Raw genomic sequence first — 21,109 nt, forward strand, 5'->3', positions numbered from 1 at the left:
CATGTAATGCCTTAACTTAATGGCAGCAAAGTATAATGGCAAGCATAATTTCTCCATTGACTTGCTAATTCAAATGATAGAGCAAGCAACAACGAGGTGGAAAAAAGGCATGTTTCCAATCATATGCAAAGAAAAATACTGCAAATGGCTACCAGTTATGCTCTTGTCTCTTAGAAACATCAACAAATTATAGAGAAGGAAACAAGGAAAGTAAAAAAGAAAAAATGTTAGTGGTAAATTGTACTTACAATTTTTTTTTTTTTTTTTCTTTTCAAACTTGTTCCAGTTTTTCTTTTTAAATTTTTAGGATGTAGACCTAGAAAGCAAACTATTTTTACTCAAAATTGGAAAAAATTTAAAATAAAATAACGTATTCAGGGTTGGTTTGAGTAAAGTGTAGAAAATTCATATTTGAGAAAACAAAAAGAGAACAAGAGCATAGCTGCGAAGTAAAGAACAAGAGAGAAGGGCATTGAAATTGATTTCTGTCCGACTGTCTTTGTATCAATAGAATTTGGGTAAAGTAGATAGAGAGATAGAGAGAGATACCCAGCGAGAACATCGAAGTTGTTAGCAACGACCTTGAGGAAGCTTCCAGCTCTAGATCCCATCTCCACCACTCCACGATCTCACTCTTTCTGAATCAGAAGAAGAAAATAGAAACTGTTAAGAGTGAGTGAGGGTTTCGATCGTCGGTTTGTGAAAGTGGTTCTTTTCTGATTAATTATGAGAAAAGAAAATGATCTTCCAGGAATTTTAGCATTTGGATTGGCGAAATGTTAGTGGTAAATTGCTATAAGATTTTAGGGGTTTGTAATGGCAGTAAGACAGCCTTGGATTAACCAATCCAAGTCCAAATCCAACCAGGTATCTCAAGGTAAAAGAGGACCTGTTTTTAATATAGAGGAAGGGAGAGAGAGAGAGACCGAGATCGACAGAGACGGAGAGACCGAGATAGACGGATCGACAGAGAGATCGGCAGAGAGAGAGAGACCGAAATCGACGGAGATCGACAGAGAGAGACCGAGGTCGACGGAGATCGACAGAGAGACACCGAGATCGACAGAGAAGAGACAGATCGACAGAGATAGACCGAGATCGACGGACATCGACAGAGAAGAGACAGATCGACAGAGATAGACCGAGATCGACGGACATCGACAGAGAAGAGACAGATCGACAGAGATAGACCGAGATCGACGGAGATCGACAGAGAAGAGACACAGATCGACAGAGAGAGACCAAGAACGAGAGAGAGAGAAAAAAACCTGCAACAGCGGCAGTGGTGATTTGCGGCGGTGGCGTGCGACGGTGGCCAGCGATGGTTGGGTGGTGAGCGGGAGTGAGGTTTGGTGGTAACTGTTCTGTGTGTGTGGGTGAGAGACAGAACAGAGAAACCGTTGGTGGTAACTGTTAAGTGGTTGTCCCAAAATGTTTACTCCTTCTGTGTTTATGAACCTTGAAATGAAGACTTCCTCCTTTTTATGGTTACGTTGGTGGCAGTGGTTGTCCCAAAATATTTACTCCTTTTGTGTTTATGAACCTTGAAATGAAGACTTACTCCTTTTATGGTTATGTTGGTGGTAACTGTTCAGTGGTTGTCCCAAAATGTTTACTCCTTTTGTGTTTATGAACCTTGAAATGAAGACTTACTCCTTTTATGATTATGTTGGTGGTAACTGTTCAGTGGTTGTCCCAAAATGTTTACTCCTTTTGTGTTTATGAATCTTGAAATGAAGACTTACTCCTTTTATGATTAGTGAAACTTATACGTTTTGTAAAAATAAAACTTACACATTTTGTGAAGTTATTTACATCTTTTTTGAAATAACTTACACTATTTTTGAAAAGTTACTCATTTTGTGTAAGAATTTTTGACATAACATTTATACTTTTTCTTCGAACTTACACCTTTTATGGAAGCCCAACTTAAAACTTTTTCGGAAGTCACTTATACCTTTTGTAAAAAATAAATTCATCAAATTTATACCTTTTGCTTAAGCTTATACATTTTCGTGGAAGTGCTTATATTTTTTTTGAAAAGTTACTCCTTTTGTGTAAGAATTTTTGGCATAACATTTATACTTTTTCTTTGAACTTACACCTTTTGTGGAAGCCCAACTTAAAACTTTTTCGGAAGTCACTTATGCCTTTTGTGAAAAAATAAATTTATCAAATTTATACATTTTGCTTAAGCTTATACCTTTTCGTGAAAGTACTTATATTTTTTTTGAAAAGTTACTCCTTTTGTGTAAGAATTTTTGGCATAACATTTATATTTTTTCTTCGAACTTATACCTTTTGTGGAAGCCCAACTTAAAGTTTTTTTGGAAGTCACTTATACCTTTTGTGAAAAAATAAATTCATCAAATTTATACCTTTTGCTTAAGCTTATACCTTTTCGTGGAAGTGCTTATATTTTTTTTGAAAAGTTACTCCTTTTGTGTAAGAATTTTTGGCATAACATTTATACTTTTTCTTCGAACTTACACCTTTTGTGGAAGCCCAACTTCCGAAAAAACTTTAAGTTGAGCTTCCACAAAAGGTGTAAGTTCGAAGAAAAAGTATAAATGTTATGCCAAAAATTCTTACACAAAAGGAGTAACTTTTCAAAAAAAATATAAGCACTTCCACGAAAAGGTATAAGCTTAAGCAAAAGGTGTAAATTTGATGAATTTATTTTTTCACAAAAGGTATAAGTGACTTCCGAAAAAGTTTTAAGTTGGGCTTCCACAAAAGGTGTAAGTTCGAAGAAAAAGTATAAATGTTATGCCAAAAATTCTTACACAAAAGGAGTAATTTTTCAAAAAAAATATAAGCACTTCCACGAAAAGGTATAAGCTTAAGCAAAAGGTATAAATTTGATGAATTTATTTTTTCACAAAAGGTATAAGTGACTTCCGAAAAAGCTTTAAGTTGGGCTTCCACAAAAGGTGTAAGTTCGAAAAAAAAGTATAAATGTTATGCCAAAAATTCTTACACAAAAGGAGTAACTTTTCAAAAATGGTGTAAGTATTTTCACGAAAAGGTGTAAGTTTAAGCAAAATGTGTAAGTTTTCGTTTGTTTACACCTTTGGTAAGTCAACTCACAAAAGGAGTAAGTGTTCATAAAAGGTGTAAATAATTTCACAGAAGGCGTAAGTTTTCAGAAAAAGGTGTAAGTTTTCAGAAAAGGTATAAGTTTTTACAAAAGGCGTAAATTTTCACAAAAAATGTAAGTTTTCAGAAATCAGTTACGCCTTTTTCTGAAATTACTTATGTCTTTCGTGAAAATATATGCCTTTCGTGAAAATTTATACCTTTTTTGTGACCATCTACACCTTTAGTTATATAATATATTATTTTATTAATTTACTTGGAAAGTGACCTACTTAGCAGGTCACCAATGTATAAGTTTTCAAATATTTTTATATAACCCAATACATATAAATGTGTAAATATAAAATAAAAAGGTGTAAGTGCCTTGCATACCATATGCAAGGCACACATGAGAGAAGTCCATCTACTTATTTATCTACACCATCTTTATGTTCATGTGTCGTCTCACTATCTATCCATATGTCATCTATATGACGTTATCACCACACAAAACAAAAAAAAAAAAAAAACAAACAAACAAACCAACAAATGCTTCTTAAGCATTGTTTAATAAGGAAATGTGTAAAAAGTATTTTAAAAATATGTGAAAATATTGAAAAATGTATTGATTTGAATAAAAATATATTGAATTTAGTAAAGTTGTTTTGTATTTTTCATTTTTTTTTGATATTTTTATTTGTGTCCTATAAACACTTGTTAACAAGAAAAAAAAAAAAAAAAAAAAAAGTCAAACCTTAAACCAAACAACATCTGGCACTATGTGTACTTTCCTTAAGTTTTGTTTGGTTTCAATTTTAGAAATTATTTTTAGATAGATTTTCATTTATTTTTATTGAACTTTTTTTCATATTTTGATCATTTTGTTTAATTTTTAAATATATCAAAGATTAGATACATATAAAAAATAATAAAGTTTAGTTAAAATATAAAAAAAAAATCATTAAAAACAAACAAAAATTTGAAAACAAATGCACACAATTTTTTTGGTACGAATTTCCGTTTAATTTTAGTGATATTTTTAACATTTAAGTCATTTTTTAAATATGTATCTTAATTAGTTACATTTAAAAAATATAAAAAAATTTACTTAAAATATACACAAATTCATTAAAAATAAAAACTCATCTAAAACAGTTTTTGGGGGAAAAAAAAGGGTAAATCACATTGACACGCCTTGAGGTTTGGTCCAATTACAACTCACCCCTTGACGTTTTGAAAATTATATTTCTACACCTGTGGTTAATAGTCTCATTTCACAAACTCTCTGCTTATATAAAAAATAATAACTCTTAGTAAAAAAAACATAAGAAATTACATTGAAATAAAAAGTAAAGGAAATGTGAAAAAAGAGAGAAAGTAAAGCAAAACAAAAAAGAGAGACTATATGAGTTTAACATTTTCGTTTAGTCTAAATAATTTCAATGATAGGGGAGTTAGTGTAATTTTTCAAATGTCCAGAAATAATATGTATTAAACCTAAATCTCAAGAGTGTAAGTGTAATTTACCCCCAAAAAAATTCTAAATCCAAAACCCAAACGGTTCCTAAGGCCAAGTTTGGCTATCTTAAATAAGTACACACTTTTTATCTTTTTTTTATGACATCATCTTTCTACTTTTTTACACATTTTTTCATTAAAAAAAAATATACTTACTTAGTTCATCCCAAACGACCCCTAAAATTTGAAATCCCCTCCACCGTCCGATAGCTTCTCCCCCCAAAATCTGTGTCACATTTTCAAAACCACAACACGTCACAGATTTCGCTTCCAACTTCAACTCTCACAGTTTCTCTGCAAGGCCTAGTCCCAGACTCGCAATTCACGCCCCACCATTCCTAATTTCTACAAAAATCACAGAATCCTAAACGATGCCATTCATATCAGAGGCTGCGAGTGCCATAAAAAGCCGATTCGGGTTCCAAGACCAGTCTTCGGAGTCGATGCCGTCGGTTCGGAGCTCTCCTGACCTCTTGAAGTTGGCGTCCCACGATAGTCTCTTCCAGTCCTCGGCGGTTAGGGTTTTCGGCGAGAGAGATGATCTCGGCGCTGGACCGGTGAACCAGAGCTTTGATTTGAGTGAAGATCCTTCTTTCTGGAAAGATCACAATGTTCAGGTACTGATTTGTAATTGTTTTTTATCTGCATTTTGTTTGGTTGTCGAGAAAATGTAGGTAGAGAAAACAAGTAAATGCCTCAAATTGAACTCTGAATTAGCATAATACAACTACTTAGCTTAGTTTAGGTCAGATTTTGTGTTTTTTATTTTTTTTATCAGTTGGATTTGTGAAATCATGATCAAGTAGTTAACTTTGGCAACCTTTGACTCTGCTGAGAATTTTTTTGGTGATAGCTATGAACCATGCAGTCACATTGGGCTTGAAATAGAAAGAATTAGGTCATGCAGTACGTTGATGGATAATTGCTGTGGTTTAGATAACTGAACATGTCCAAATTGGTCTTATACCTATTGATAAGATACTACTTGAAGTTCTGAGTTTTTCTGCTACTATTTAAGGAATTTGATTGACACAGAAACAGCTTGGTTCTAGCCTTTAAGAGGCAGAGATTTTTTAAGACACAGAACTTTATGGATTTGATGAATAAGTTCTTTGATTCATATGGTTCAGTATCCAGCAAGATTGAAACTGTACTAATCTGAAAATTCTGTAGCTCATTTAAAAATATTAGATATTTCATGGTTCAGAGAGTATATGACATAATGATAAGCTATATTCAATACTGATTTTAATTTGGTTTTGTTTTTATTTATCATTTTATTTTGTTCTATTTTTTGTTTATGATATGCAGGTTATAATAAGAGTACGTCCTCTGAGTAGTTCCGAGATATCACTACAGGGATATAGTAGATGTGTTAGACAAGATAGCTGCCAGTCAATTACTTGGACTGGGCATCCAGAATCACGTTTTACCTTTGATGTTGTTGCTGATGAGAACGTTAGCCAGGTATACTCTAATTACTATTATTTCTTTCTTTTTAGTTGTTAATAATCTTTGTTATGTCACTGACTTCATTTCAATGATTTATCAGGAGAAGCTATTTAAAGTGGCTGGGGTGCCAATGGTAGAAAATTGTGTGGGAGGCTACAATAGCTGCATGTTTGCCTATGGCCAAGTTAGTACCCTACCTGTGTTTTCATTCATAATTATTATTTTTTGTTTTCTTCTCACGGATAATGAACTGTTTATATGTTATGTTTCCTCTACTAAGTAGAGTTTAGAGAGTGGAAAGTTTTCTTCTGTTGGGGTAGTGCTGTTCTTTTGAGCTTATTCTTGTTGCTTTGGTTAGTTTTACTAGTGTACATTTCTGTAATTTTTGACGATGATTTTTTCCTATATTGACTTATTTGATAGGTTGCATTCTCACATGCCATATTTTTTGTTGTTTTGAATGTAGACTGGAAGTGGAAAGACTCACACAATGCTTGGGGACATTGAAGGGGGCACCCGACGACATAGTGTCAATTGTGGGATGACACCAAGAGTCTTTGAATACTTATTTTCAAGAATTCAAAAGGTATGTGTTGCTTGAATTAAAATTACTTCTAAGGTTTTAAATTGAAAGTGGCGAAAATCTTAATTTTAGGATTAGAAGAAACATTTTCTTTAACATGACCTCACTAATTCATTGTGGTCTTTTGGGTTGTCAAGCACCCCAAAAAAAAAAGAAGCGCAATTTTTTTTTTTTTTGACATTGATATTGAAATGATTTAAGAACTTCTCCATTTGGGAAATTTTTTGCCTATGATATGTTCATCTGTAGTTATAAAGAAATATGGGCATTATGGGTCTATGGAATAGTTTTCTCGTGGTAGATGTATCTTCCCTTTTTTTCCCTAAAGTTTCTTCGATATGATTGTAGCTCCCCCTTAGTTATGAATCTGTAATAACTTGACTTTTATTTTTGTGCCAGGCCTTTAGATATGTACATAAGTGGCTTTTGCATAATGCAAAATTTTACTTTTTCCAACATTTATGTGCATGTTGAGCTTTTGGGACATGCATATTATTATCTAGTTCTTAAATTGAATTTCTTTTTCTTATTTTTGTGGATTAGTTCCTTCTATATCATGCCAAGATTCTAATGCAATGTTTCATGTTTTAATTGTGGTGTGGTAGGAAAAGGAGGCACGAAGGGAAGAAAAGTTAAAATTTACCTGTAAATGTTCTTTCTTAGAAATATATAATGAACAAATTCTTGATCTATTAGATCCATCCTCCACCAATTTACAGGTAATGATCACTAACATATTGAAATTTCCATCTATTTGTTTCTTATAATCTTTGTTCTATGTATATATATATATGTTTATTTTTTCTACATTGAATTGATTGCTCAAAAAGCTTTGATCTCAACATTGTAGATAAGAGAAGACACCAAGAAAGGGGTTTATGTGGATAATCTCACTGAGGCTGAAGTTACATGCGCTCGAGATGTGATTCAACAACTTGTGCAAGTATGCAATTAGGTTCTTAATTTGCTTCATTGTTTGATTATATAATTGCTAACTACTTTTAATTGTTTTGTTGCATGATTTGAATTGGTAGATGTGGTCCAAGTTATTAAGCACAATGTAATGTGTTGGATGTAATAATCTCATATAAAATACAGTATGTAATTGTTTAGAACACAATAGATGAAACATACAATAAATTTATCATACTCAACAAAAACTATACAATATCTATAAAATGCGCTTCGCTTCAATGAAGCCTGTGCCTAGCCTTGCACCTAGGCTCCAAGTGACTTTTCTGTCTCAGTGCACCTCTCGCCTTAAATAAAACCGGTATTCAGCTTTCCTTTTTAATTATTTTTTGTGTATGAACCTTGAATGCATTTTTTTTAGAAATATGAATATGTTAAGAAAGAAATCATCGACACATTTAGCATATACTCAATAAAAAATTATCTTCTATAAAGGAACCTGATATGCAATTTTAATAGATTATTATTCAAAATGTAAACTTTTTGAAGCTTTGGACATCAATGAGAATGCTACATATCTTGATATAATATGTTCACAATTAACTTTGGTTTTCTCAAGTTGGCCCTCAAGTTTATAGAACTTAAAAAATATTCCTCAATTTCTTGTTTATTTTGCTTTGGTATTTGGTATCCATGCTTGCTTATGGATGATCCACATGTTGTTGGACTAACAATGTGCTACATAACGGTCTTTTAAGGAACAACTGTTTCTTATCCTATATCCCACTAATGTAATCATGTTTCAGGGTGCAGCAAATAGGAAGGTAGCTGCGACTAATATGAATCATGCAAGTAGTCGTTCTCATAGTGTGTTTACATGTATCATTGAAAGTAAGGTGAGTAGCTCTCCTTTCTCTTTTTAATTTTCCTCCCAAGTCATTAAGTGTCTCGATGTTCTTGTTTTTCCAATGGTTTTTACTTGGGTGTTGGGATGCTAATTCAACGGTTCATGTTTAGTGGGAATCCCAGGGCGTAACTCATCATCGGTTTGCTCGGCTTAATCTTGTGGATTTAGCAGGTTCTGAAAGGTAACATCATTGGATGATGTATAGTGAGTACCTAGAAATGGGGCATTCTTGTTGACAACACGATTGAATCATATACCATGGATTTAACATAGTTATTATCCTTTTCAAATTGTAGGCAAAAGAGTTCTGGTGCTGAAGGTGAACGTCTGAAGGAAGCTACAAATATCAACAAGTCTCTTTCAACATTGGGGTTTGTTCTTCTTTCTTTTTCCATCCGTACTGTTGTAAAGTTAATTAAGAAGTTCAACATCTATCCTTTTGAAGGGTCATCGTGGGATTCGAATCTGATTTATTGTTTTCCTTAAATTGATATTTTATTATTTTGGTTTTGGGATGTTCAGGCTCGTGATTATGAACCTTGTGAATATATCTAATGGAAAGTCACTCCATGTTCCTTACCGGGATTCAAAGCTTACATTTTTGCTTCAGGTGAATGATGCAACTTTTTTATGATGGATGAGTCATATACCAGTATCATATTTAGAAAATTATGTATAGTTTATTTTGAATCTATGCTGATGCTGCAAGGCTATTCCAGAAAAAAAATCATGTATTGAGAGTTCGGAATACATGGTTCATGTACTGAGAGTTCGGATGATTGTATAGACAATACATGAGAGTGTAGAATAGATATTTTACATGTACTCAAGAGTTGTCATCTAGGACATAGGAAGTATTTCTATACAATAGGCTTAATTTTCTTTTAAACAAAGTATTTCTATATGATAGGCTTAATTTCCTTTTATTTTAATGCTCTTGAGTACATGTTGCTACTATTATGTGAAGTACTTGTAACTTCAAACTCAAACTATTTACAGGCCAAGTATAATGGATGTCATTTATGTAAAAAATTATATGCCCAACTCATGTAGAAGGATAGCGCATACAGTTTTGCAGTTCTTTTATTTTTGCTGATCAGAGATCCTCACTTACAAAAGTTAATTTATGAGATCGTTGAAAGATTCAATAGTTTACAATGTTCAGTGTTTCTTACTATTAAGGCCAAGTTTGGGAAGACTAAATAAGTGCACTTTTTGTCTTTTTGGACTAAAAAATTGAGGTTGAAAATATGGATGTTTGGGTTAACTTTTTGACTTTTTATTGAAAAATGTGTAATAAAAAATTGTAAAAATTGATTTGTAGGGAAAAATTTGAATTGGGAATTGTGCAGCCGTAATTGTTGACTTTTGGTGAATAGTGTTAACTTTTTAACTTTTTGAGTAACTTTTTGACTTTTTGGCTTTTTTGGGAGTACCCAAACTTAGCCTAAGTCACAAATTGTCCCAAAAGCTTAAGCTATTAGGAAAGGGACCCAACAATGTATATCGAGCTATCCAACACCGTCCCTCTCATGCAATCCCATCCCTCTCGTGCAATCCCGTCTTGCACGTGGAGATGCAAATAAACATACATAACAAATGTAAATGGAGAGACTTGAACCCAACAATCTATATCAAGCTAAGTTGTCCAACACCTACGATATATTAGCTTAGTTTGGAGAATGTTTGTCATGTGTAAAGCTTTGAGTTCTTCTTCTATTATATATATATTTTTTGATAAATAAGTATGTGGACTTTATTGAGAAAGTATCAAGATAATGCAAAGAATACAAAAGTCCCAAAGGGACAAAAAACACCCTCTAACCTATAACCTCATCCAAAAACTCTAAAAAACCAAACGTATCCAGATCAATTTTCATTTCTAACCAACTATACAAAACAGTCATAAGATGACTCTCAAGCCAACTAATTGTGCGATGAATCTCCTGAAATGTGCGCCTGTTACGTTCCAACCAAACTAACCACATCAAATAAAATGGGACCAAATACCACATGCCGCCATCGACGACCAACCCGAGCCCTGCACCAACTCCACAACATGTCCATCACCCGCCGCGGCTGAACTTAAACAATCCCAAAAAGAGAGAAAACAAAGCCCCACACACGGAATGCCACCGGGCAATGCAAGAACAAATGATCCACAAACTTTGCATCTGCACAACACATACAAAACCGATTTACTAGAATGTGACCACGCCGCATCAAGTTATCAATCGTGAGATTTCGACCCAAAGCCGCCGTCCACATAAAGAAAACCACCTTAGAAGGAACTCTTGGCATCCAAACACTCCTCCAAGGAAAATCCCGTCTCACCTCCCCCACCATGCTCCAATAGAATAACGAGACCGAAAAACACCCCTTAGTCGCAACATTCCACCCCAAACATCCTCCCCCACCCCAATCACACCTAACCCATACAAGTAACCCCATAACTAACCATTTATGTCTTATCTTTGTTTTCTTTTCAGGATTCACTAGGAGGGAATTCAAAAACGATTATAATAGCAAATATTAGCCCAGCTTGTTGGTTAGTGTTTCTTCTTTTATATTGCTTCTAGATTTCTGCTTCTAGCTCTGCCATCCATGCTTTGTGCTTCTTCTAGCTCTACCATCCACATAAATGGTTTCAAACCCTTTTCTTGATTTTTTTTTTGGCCCCAAGTTCTAAATCTGAATCTTACCTCCAGGAGAGCGAAGGCCAAGTTCATAGTTCTACAATTGTTATATTTCCTGAAACAGTTGTAAACTTCTACAAGCTGAGTCTTTTCAAATGACTGTAGTCTTACTAAAATTTTAAATTTGGCAAGTTGCACTCACAGCCATATATTTTGTTTAAACAATTTGTTCTTTTGTTTATTTTTGCAATAAATGGTTACTTTTATACAATTATTACTTGGGCCTGTTGCAGCTGTTCATTGGAGACTCTAAGCACATTGAAGTTTGCACAACGTGCTAAATTCATCAAGAACCATGTATGTAATCTTTACCTGGTCATTTTATATGCATTTGTTTTACTTATCATCTCAACATGGGATAGAAGTTTATCTGATTCTACAGATTGAGTACCTTTTTGAGTGTTAAACCTGATTTCACCACTCTTCACCACTCAAATATGTATCATTTGGGTCTGTTTTTCAATTTTTCTGCCTTCTAGTGGTTTTGAATGTCATTTGTGATTGTTTGTGACCTTTTGGCCTATAGGAGTTTGCTTATGTTTCTAGCTTTTCTGCCTTCTCAGCTCTTGTTTATTTTATTCTTCTATTTATTAAGATTATTTTTTAGAACTACTGCAAATGGAAAGCTTCTGTATTTGTCAGGCTATTGTGAATGAAGATGCTTCTGGCGACATCATTGCTATGCGGGTGCAGATTCAACAGCTTAAGGTATTATGCACATTCTGAATTTTTTGCCTTCATTTAATATTTACAATGAGATTCTACACTTCATTATATTATTTGATAATTGGTCTTATAAAGTGGCTTGTTTATAGAAGTTCATGTTTATCTAATATAGTAAGGTCAAAGCTGATTGTCCATTAGGTATAATAACATTGTAACAAAGCAACATTTAAAAAGTTTTCATTTGGAACTTAGATTAGATTTGGGATTTGTTTGATTTTTTTTTTAACAAGATGCTTACATTTTTGGTGGTTGGCATGTTAGTTACATGCCATTACCAGAATTTCATTTCATGTCATGTCATGTGCAATGCAGATTTGTTGCACATAGAGAGATGTTCATATAAGATTGAGTTTCATTCATTTGAAAATTTCTACATGCTCAAACTATTACAAATATGATTTTGTGTGATAATTTGATTAATTGGTCTCATGGTTGGTCACTCTAGATATAAGGTTTGTTATGATGTTACTTGGCTACCACTATATAATTTCTTACTGAGATGCAAATGCCCTACAATGATTATTGAAGATTTATTTCAAATGTCAGAATTGGTTGATTGCCATCCAGTAAGCTGTTCATATTGTATTTAGGAAATTGGCTTTTATGAATCTTTCCTTTCCAAATTGCTGGACAGCAAATTCACTTCACTTTGAAATTATTTAATTTTTTTTTCTTTCTATTTTTTTTTATTTTTCTGGGAATAGAAATTCTTATACTAGCCATAAGAGTGTGAAGTAGATAGATTACTTCTAATCACTCATGTCAGCGATGAGGTTGATAAATAATTGCTGATATGAGATTTTAGCTCATAGCTTTTGTGCTAATTCGAAGATTTTTATTTATTTATGATCTGTGTTATCTCCAGAAAGAAGTATCTCGTTTGAGAGGTGTAGTCAATGGGGGAGAAAACCATGAAAGTGATGCTTGGACAGTATCCTTTCCAGGATCTCCAGGATCCTTTAAGTGGGAAGGGCTTCATGGATCACTCAGTCCACTTGTATCTGATAAAAGGGTGTCACATGTATGTACCGTTCTTTCTTAAGATTTGGGAAAATGTTTCTGACATGTGTTGGTTCTAATTCGTGGTCTTTAACTTTTTTCAGAAGAAAGAATATGAAGTTGCCCTTGTTGGTGCTTTTCGGAGGGAAAAGGATAAAGATATTGCATTGCAGACATTGGCTGCTGAAAATAAGGCAGCTCTGCAGTTGGTAAGTTCAAAAGAAAATTCTTAAATCTGATAACTATTTGTTTCTAGACATGTGAGTCAATGCCCAAAGAATTTATCATGAGAACAGAACAGAGTCAATTGCTTTGAAATGATGAAATGTATGGGTGCCGCTTTCTTTAGGAGAAATAATTGTCTCATACCATGAAGTTATTTACAGATGTGGATTATATAGCCACCTAATGCTTCCATGTTTCTATTTTTGCCAAACAGTATTCTGCACTAGAATTTGAAAATGTCCACTTTTTTGCTCAAAAAAAAAAGAGAAAAGGATATGGTGCTGGAAATACTTCTGAAAAACTGAAATTCTGGAAATTTTTTGGGGTGAATCAGGCCAAACAAAGAGAAGATGAGATACAAGGCTTAAAAATGCGATTGCGGTTTCGAGAAGCTGGAATAAAGAGGTTGGAGGCAGTTGCTTCTGGAAAGATGTCAGCTGAGACACACCTGTTAAAAGAAAAGGAGGAACATTTGAAGGAAATAGAGGTCCTACGTGCTCAGGTGGACCGGAACCAGGAAGTGACCAGATTTGCCATGGAAAATTTGAGGCTAAAAGAAGAAATCAGAAGGCATGTAACTGTTCCTGTCATGCATGCTCTTCACTTTGTGAATAAATACTATACAAGCATGAAATAAACTGCAAAAATACATATTTGTGGGATAATAAAAAAAAGTTCAGTCAGCAGCTGTCCTGATTTAAGCCAAGCATTGAGTTCGATAATGATTGAGAAGTGACGATGACTGCTCATAGAATAGAATTATAACTAGGGTTGGAACTAAAAATATCTTTAACATCAGTAGGAAAGCCCTTTAAAGATTAACAATAAAAACATGATGTCAATCTTTCAGAAAGAGACAGGACAAAGTACTCTAGTTTTATCTGAAGAACACTAATAGGCTGTGTTATAAGTTTTTTCATTTATCCCATTAATTGTATTCTAGGATTATAAATCATTACTCTTCGCACAATTTATTTTGAAATTTTGAAAAGTTCATATTGTTATTGCTTATTCATGATCCAACATTGCAGATTGAAGTTCTTTTGTGAAGAAGGTGAATGGGAGAGGATGAATGAACAGATCATGATATTACAGAATAAGGTGGCTCCTGTATTCACACTTGCTTCTCATGTTCCTAGTTATGTATGCGAAACTTACCTTATAAGTTAACATGCAGTTGCTAGAAGCACTCGATTGGAAACTAATGCATGAATCAGATCCTTCAATTGTTCAGGTTGTTTCCAAGCATTTTTATATAATATGAAGATGAATAATTTTTTGCAGAGATTTATATTTTCTTTAGCAAAGCTTATGAATGTTTTATGCTATAGAAAGGCAATTCAGATCTGGCAACTGATATGCACAGTGATGGTAATCTACTGGTGTCCTCCCAGGTAAGTCCGTCAAAGTTTCCGACGTGGCTAATTTCTTCGTATATGATTCTTTTTAAAACAAAATGGAGACAATAAATGTATCTTGAATTTTAGGCTGTATTGTCAGTTACAGATTATCAATGTCACTGCATTGTCTTTTAGCTGCAAAACTGCTTGACCCATACTTCTACCTGACTAAAGTACTCTTTTTTGATCCACTCTCCTTCAAAACTCTGATTCACATGGAACCAAAAAACAAAAGGTTCATGTGAAAACCTGGACTTTGAGATGAAAACAGAAACTTAAGCATAGTTTTTAGAGTCTAATTTAATGGAAACAATGTGAAATTCTTTTTTCTTTTTCTTTTTAATCAGAATCCAGAAACTTTATTACAGAGCAAAATAACTTTAATTAATTGTGTGCTCATATACATCTAAAGAAAAAGAGTATTTAAATTACAGACTAAAGGAGGGACATATGCATATTTCTTACCTCATTTGAACACACTATACAAAATAGGCCTTGATTTTAACAGTAGGCTCACCAATTGATCCATTTCCATTTAGGCTTCAGTTTTAGCTTGTTTTGTAATACATTAAAAAAAAAAAATAAAAATTGGACTAATATGGATTAATTGTTAAATTCAAGTACTTACAATTTCTTTCTTATGATGCATATGTTGAACAGGAGCCAGGATCACCTTGGCGTACTTCAATTAATGAGGAAAATGAGTTCCTCCGCATGCAGGTAATCTACTTCAAATCAAAGTTATGTGCTTTAATTCTAAAGCGTGGTTACACATAAACTTCGTTTACAAACATAGAGAGTTCTATTACAGGCTATTCAAAACCAATCAGAAATGGACGCACTTCACAAGAAACTAAACTTCTGCTTTGAAGAGAAAGATGAATTGGAAAGGTAATATTTTTGTTAAGACTGGATTCTTCCTATTCATAACCAGTTTTAGCAATTGAAAGAATTCTGGAGATTTCCATATTTGGGTGATTATTTCTACCTTGTTTCCCCTACATATGGACTCTGGTACATGTGTTGGGTTTCGGAATGTGTATGCATTGGATTCATCTAATGCTCATGTTCAGGAACATTAGGGCACAACTATATTACATGTTTCTTAAATATTTTTATTTTTATTTTTACGGTAAAATGGTGCTTATGACCCTAACATAAAGCATGTTATATGTAAAATAGGAGCCTAATGCATACATATATATATATAGTAAACTTGAATATTTACATAGTCATACTTGTTGGGTGCATGCCCATGTAGACATGTTGAATGCATATTCCGTACCTTCACCCTAGTGTCAAATGTTGAACACGGAATTTCACAAATTTAGATGAGTTCATGGACATAGGTTTTCCCTTTATTTCTAACTGATGGTGCTTCTCTAATTAACAAAATAGAGAATAGTTATATGAAAAATCTTGGGTTCTTGTTCTTTAGTATATATTTTTTTCTTTCTTTCTATATTTATTATTATTATTATCTATATCTAATAGAAGCAATGACCTGTACTGTCTTTCTGGCCGCAATGTTCTCTAACTAAGAAACTTGCAGGCATGTTAGTGATTTGGTAACGGAGCTAGAAGCAGAGAGATCTTCCAAAGCACAGAAGGAAGAAGCACATAAATTGCAAATTGAGCTCCGTTCTCCAACTACCGATCAGATGGTCAACACTTTGAATGACCAGCTAGAGCTCAAGGCAATGGTTGATGCCATTGCAGCTGCAAGCCAAAGAGAAGCAGAAGCTCACGAAACAGCGATTATCTTGTCCAAAGAAAATGATGAATTGCGGATAAAGCTTAAGGTCTTAATCGAGGATAACAATAAACTGATAGAAATGTATGAAGGAGCAGTTTCAGAAAACACCGATAAAAGTGGGGATAAAGTTCAGAATTGTCAAGAATACAACACTGATGATCACATCAATAATTTCGACAGATTTGCTGAAAAGAAGTTAGGGGTAAAAATGGAAGGTGAAAACTTAGAACATCAACTTACTGAAATGCATGAAGAGAATGAGAAATTAATGGTTTTGTATGAGAAAGCCATGCAAGAGAGGGATGAATTTAAAAGAATGCTTTCTTCTGAAGGAGACATTGTTCAAACTAAAGGAGAACTTCATTGCTCCGAAAAGCTTGTTGAAGTGGATGAAGTGAAATGTCACAAGGCAAACGAATATCTTGTTTCTCGAGAGGCAAAACCTTTAAGAGAGGAAACTCGTTTATTTGGATCATACGTGCAGGATGGAGGAGAAAGTCTCGAGTTAGAGAGAACTGCTGGATCTGTTGAAGAAGAAGCTTTATTGGAGGGAGTGAATTCCTCAAAATTAAATATACAGGATAATTCCTGCCATTGTTCTGGAAATTCCCAAGAAAATAATTTTCTTGAGTTAGATGAGCCTCCGAGTCGAGATGGTGGGTTAACAAAGGAAATTGGTTTTCTTAGTTTGGACACACAAGATGGGTCCATCCCAGATACAGAGAATCAGATTGATACTGAAAATGATTCTATCATTGAAAACAACTCATTGAATCTCACTATGGTAAAGGTTTCTGAAGATTTGGATTTGGTTAGAATGAAGCTGCACAGAGCACAAGAGAAGCTTTTAAATTCTGTTGAAACTGTCAGTTTATTTGGGTCGCTTGAGAAGGCAATCACTGAGGTTGATACTCTCGAGAGAAAAATTCAAGCAGTGGAAGTTGCCATTCAGATGAAGCAGCAAGAGTATGCGTGCCTCAAACTCCTTTCTTGTGAGACAGATGAAAGACGAGCTCTAATTGATAGAAAATTAATGGCTCTCAAATACTCATTATCAAACTTTTCTTCGTCAGTTGGTTATTTTGAACAGCGGGAAGTTCAAGCAAGGGTAAGGTTCAATGCTTCATTGTCTTACGTGGATCGAAAGAAAGAGGAACTAGCCTGCCTTGAAGCCTGTAAGAATGAAATTGAGGGTGGTCAGAGAAAATTTCAACGACTTGAAGTTGAGGTAACAAACAACATTGCACAATTGATTTCAAAAATGGAGGAAGAAAATCAAAGGCTAGAGAATGAAAAGGTTCTTTTTGCCATCGATAATCTTGAGAAAAAAGACATTCACCCTTCCCAAAGAATTTGGCATTTGAGTGGTAAAGCCACTGAGTTACTCAAGTCTGAGGAAGAGAAAACCAGAACACAAACCGAGATCAAGCAAGCACGAGAAAAGCTTGTAATCCTGAGAAAGGAAAGTGAAGATTTGAAAAAGAAAATTTTGAAGGTGGAGAATGAAATGCAAATTGTTCAAACAGAGATACAAAAAGGATTGAAGTCCGTGGAGGAGATGGAGCACAAGCTTCAATCTGTCGTTCAAGACAAAGAGACGATATTGGAGATGAAAGAGAATGGAAGCATCGAAGTTGAAAATATGATTCTTGAATACCACCAACATACATTTGAAGCAGAGTTGAAGGAGGAAGAGATGAAGATCTTGGACGAAGAATTGCATATTGAATTTGACCGAGTAAGAGAGTTGCAGAAAGCGAAAGTTGCAGCAATTGAGAAAAAGAGCCAACTATTGGGAGTCATAAGGTGTGATTCATGCTTGGAAGAGATCCAAGATATTAGATTGTCAGTTATGGAGTTGTTGGAGTCATTGTTTTGAGACGACAGTTAAATAAGTCTTTTGTTTAACTGTCACCACACTATGAACACTATGTTGTTAAGATTGACAGTGATTTATGAGCTTTAATTAATGCAATCTCATTCGTGCAATCTCCTTAATTTATATGACTATTTTACATTTATTGAATATATAATGGAGATCCCATTACTCTTTTTCAATTTGATTTTTCTTGCAACATCAAAGAAGGAAAAAAAAATTGTATTGTAACCCTGCTTCTATATACTTAAGCCTAACTGTTTTTAGATCAAGTTAAAGAACGTGTCCAAATCACACTTTCAAGGGCATTTTTTTTTTTTTTGGCATTGTTCAGCCGCTTAATACTATTTTAACGGGGATTTTTTTTTAAGGTCTCTAATATTAAGATTTTATATCATAAAAGACACTTAATATTTTCATAATGTTTAAAGTCCCTCAACATTGATACAGAGAAAATTTAATCCAGAGAATATTTCTGGATACATCACAGAGAAAATTCCGAATTTCTCTGGATACATCACAGAAAAAATTTCAAATTTCTCTGGACATATCACAGAGAAAATTCCAAATAGGGCAAAGAAAATTGAAATTTCACTGGATTCAAACTCTTTTAACATATATTGCAAACAAGTTAGAATCTTTCAAACCCCAAACATCTGTAATCTCATGATGAGTTTAAAATTTACTCAAAACCAAACTATTGCACATCATGGTTGGTGAGCATTGAAACCAAGAAATATATACAAACAAACTATAGATTTCCAAACTAGAGAATTTCTCTAGTCCAAACCAGAGAAATTCAATCAAAAATTCAATCCACACCAGAGAAAATTTGATTTCATAGAGAAAATCTTACCAGAATTTCTTTAGACTCACTTCAACCTAGAGAAATTCACAAAACCCCAGAAAAAATTTCTCTGAATTTTTGTAGAACTTTTTAGTTCATAAATTTGTGGGTCATTTGATTAATGGTGAATATTGTAGTGGGTAATTCCAGTCTTGTTCAAATATGATTTTTGGTTTGTTTTAACTTATTAACAGTTGTTGGAATAAATTTATGTGATGACTGGTTTTTGAAGATCCATTCGGGAATTTCTCTAGATTTTATAAAGTAATGTGTCTTTACGATCGAGAGAAAATTAGTTAAAATGAACCCAGAGAAATTTGAATTTTCTCTGGTTTATAAATGAACCCAGAGAAATTTGAATTTGAATTTGAATCTAGAGAAAATTGGTCAAAATGAATCCAGAGAAATTTGAATTTTCTCTAGGTTGAACCTAGAGAAATTCTTTGGAAAGTCCAGAATTTCTTTGGAGAGAATTTCTCTCAAATTTCCAAAAGCAATTTTATCTCAAACACAAGAATTCAACAACAAAAACACTAAAATCAAACTCTATTCACTCACAAATTCTCATATGATCAAATTCAAAAAATAGAGACAAAGAGAGACTAACTAGAACTTCCCTGCAATTTCTCACCTCCATTGAAGAACTTCACAGTGGAATACCTCAAATAACACCCAGCATTCAACCCTCTACCTTCCCTACTAGGTTACCTCACCCGCCACCTTCTCCAAACACTCTCTATACCCACCACTACTCACACTCCTCCAACACTGCGCCAATCCATAAACCCCTTTCCCTTCTCTCACCGCAAATCCTCCGCTAACCATCGTTTCTTGAATCACATCGCTAATCACCTCCCCAACCCTACTCTCAAAACCTAAGTCCCTTACAACATCAGTAACACACTTTACAGTGTCTAGAGCCGAATCGACACTTTGATTGAAGAAATCAAAGCTCTCGTATCGTAAAAAATAGCCATCAAAGTAGATTCGAGCTGAGATTGAGGGGAGACAATGGGGGATACGGGTCTGACTCGTAGCGAAACAAATGAGATAGTCGGTGTGAGAGAGGTCTTTGAAGCATTGGAATAGGCCGAAAATGGTTGAATTGATAACAACACGCCGGAGACCATAATGTTCACGTAGCCCGTGTGGGTGAACCCAAACTTCTCGAAGAAGATCATAGGGCAGTCGTCCGCAATGATTTTTAGGTTGTTGATTTCGCCGATGTTCCCGAAAACGAGGAGGGAGATCAGGGCGGCCGCGAGGATCGCCACAAAGTGTGTTTCGACATTTTTCTAGATAGAGAGAGAGAGAGAGAGAGAGAGAGAGAGAGAGAGATCGTGACAATTAAAGGGTCATTGTCACGACCCAAACCCGCCCCTATAGGTTTAGCGTCGTAACCGGCCAGTAATCTTTAGATTATCAAAGGCCTCATAACATGATAATGTATAATTAGGGACTACAGAAGTAAATACAGAAAATATACATAGTCTATCGAGCTGTGAAGATATACATGAGACAGATAATCTTAGACTTGTATAAACATATGAGTGACGTCAAAAGATACAGTATTTACACGTCACTTAATGTACATAAAAACAGATAAACTTGTTCAGAGAGCAAAATAACAAAATCTTATACAATCATAATAACATAGCCACTAGACTTGACTTAATCTGGAACCTCATCGGGAGGCGCAAAGGTAGGTTGACATAAACTAAGACGCTAGGTCCTCAACTCTGAGCCTGGTTATGTGCCTGATCACTTGCATACATAATATAAATAGTGAGAGGGAGCCCAGTGAATAATAACAGAGTAAATGGTTAAATAAATGATATCCCATGACTAAGCTAGTTCACATTCGTATTCTTATTCAAATTATATACATAATTCAGAATTCATGCTTGGTCATATATGGTTTATCCATTAGCGCTAATAGATTATATACAGAGTATCATAGATTATACTTGTCAGTTTCATAAAGGAACCTCCGGTCGGGTACAGATAACTTGTCAGTTCCATAAAGGAACCTCCAGCCGGGTGCAGATAACTTGTCAGTTCCATAAGGAACCTCCGGTCCGGGAACAGATAACATATTTATCATAAATACTTATCGAAAATTAGACAATCATTC

At 34.2% G+C, this 21,109-nt stretch overlaps 1 protein-coding gene across 2 annotated transcripts; it reads left to right on the top strand.

The window, feature by feature from the left end:
- The first annotated feature begins 4,822 nt into the window (after window positions 1-4,822).
- On the top strand, window positions 4,823-18,241 carry LOC114262400 (kinesin-like protein KIN-12E). 2 transcript variants are annotated; one of them, XM_028202758.2, is made up of 22 exons: window positions 4,823-5,213; window positions 5,908-6,063; window positions 6,149-6,232; window positions 6,515-6,634; window positions 7,237-7,350; window positions 7,482-7,574; window positions 8,350-8,439; window positions 8,561-8,631; window positions 8,747-8,821; window positions 8,973-9,060; window positions 10,940-10,998; window positions 11,380-11,443; window positions 11,789-11,854; window positions 12,738-12,893; window positions 12,976-13,080; window positions 13,431-13,666; window positions 14,128-14,197; window positions 14,274-14,330; window positions 14,428-14,490; window positions 15,157-15,216; window positions 15,308-15,387; window positions 16,049-18,241. In XM_028202758.2, exons 1-22 carry the CDS (start codon window positions 4,968-4,970, stop codon window positions 18,129-18,131), a joined length of 4,236 nt encoding a protein of 1,411 aa, XP_028058559.2. In that variant the 5' UTR covers window positions 4,823-4,967; the 3' UTR covers window positions 18,132-18,241. The 2 variants fall into 2 exon arrangements, with proteins under 2 accessions (XP_028058559.2, XP_082755454.1); XM_082899328.1 differs by having other exon boundaries at window positions 4,869-5,213; window positions 6,149-6,401.
- Window positions 18,242-21,109: the final 2,868 nt, after the last annotated feature.

This window comes from Camellia sinensis, chromosome 12, assembly GCF_055761805.1.
Source record: "Camellia sinensis isolate YWXY chromosome 12, ASM5576180v1, whole genome shotgun sequence".
NCBI lineage: Eukaryota > Viridiplantae > Streptophyta > Magnoliopsida > Ericales > Theaceae > Camellia > Camellia sinensis.

Coding starts and splice junctions, on each gene's coding strand:
- LOC114262400 (XM_028202758.2), top strand. CDS start 4,968: ATGCCATTCATATCAGAGGCTGCGAGTGCCATAAAAAGCCGATTCGGG. Junction 6,064..6,148: donor CTGATGAGAACGTTAGCCAG/GTATACTCTAAT, acceptor ATGATTTATCAG/GAGAAGCTATTTAAAGTGGC. Junction 13,667..14,127: donor CTAAAAGAAGAAATCAGAAG/GCATGTAACTGT, acceptor CCAACATTGCAG/ATTGAAGTTCTTTTGTGAAG.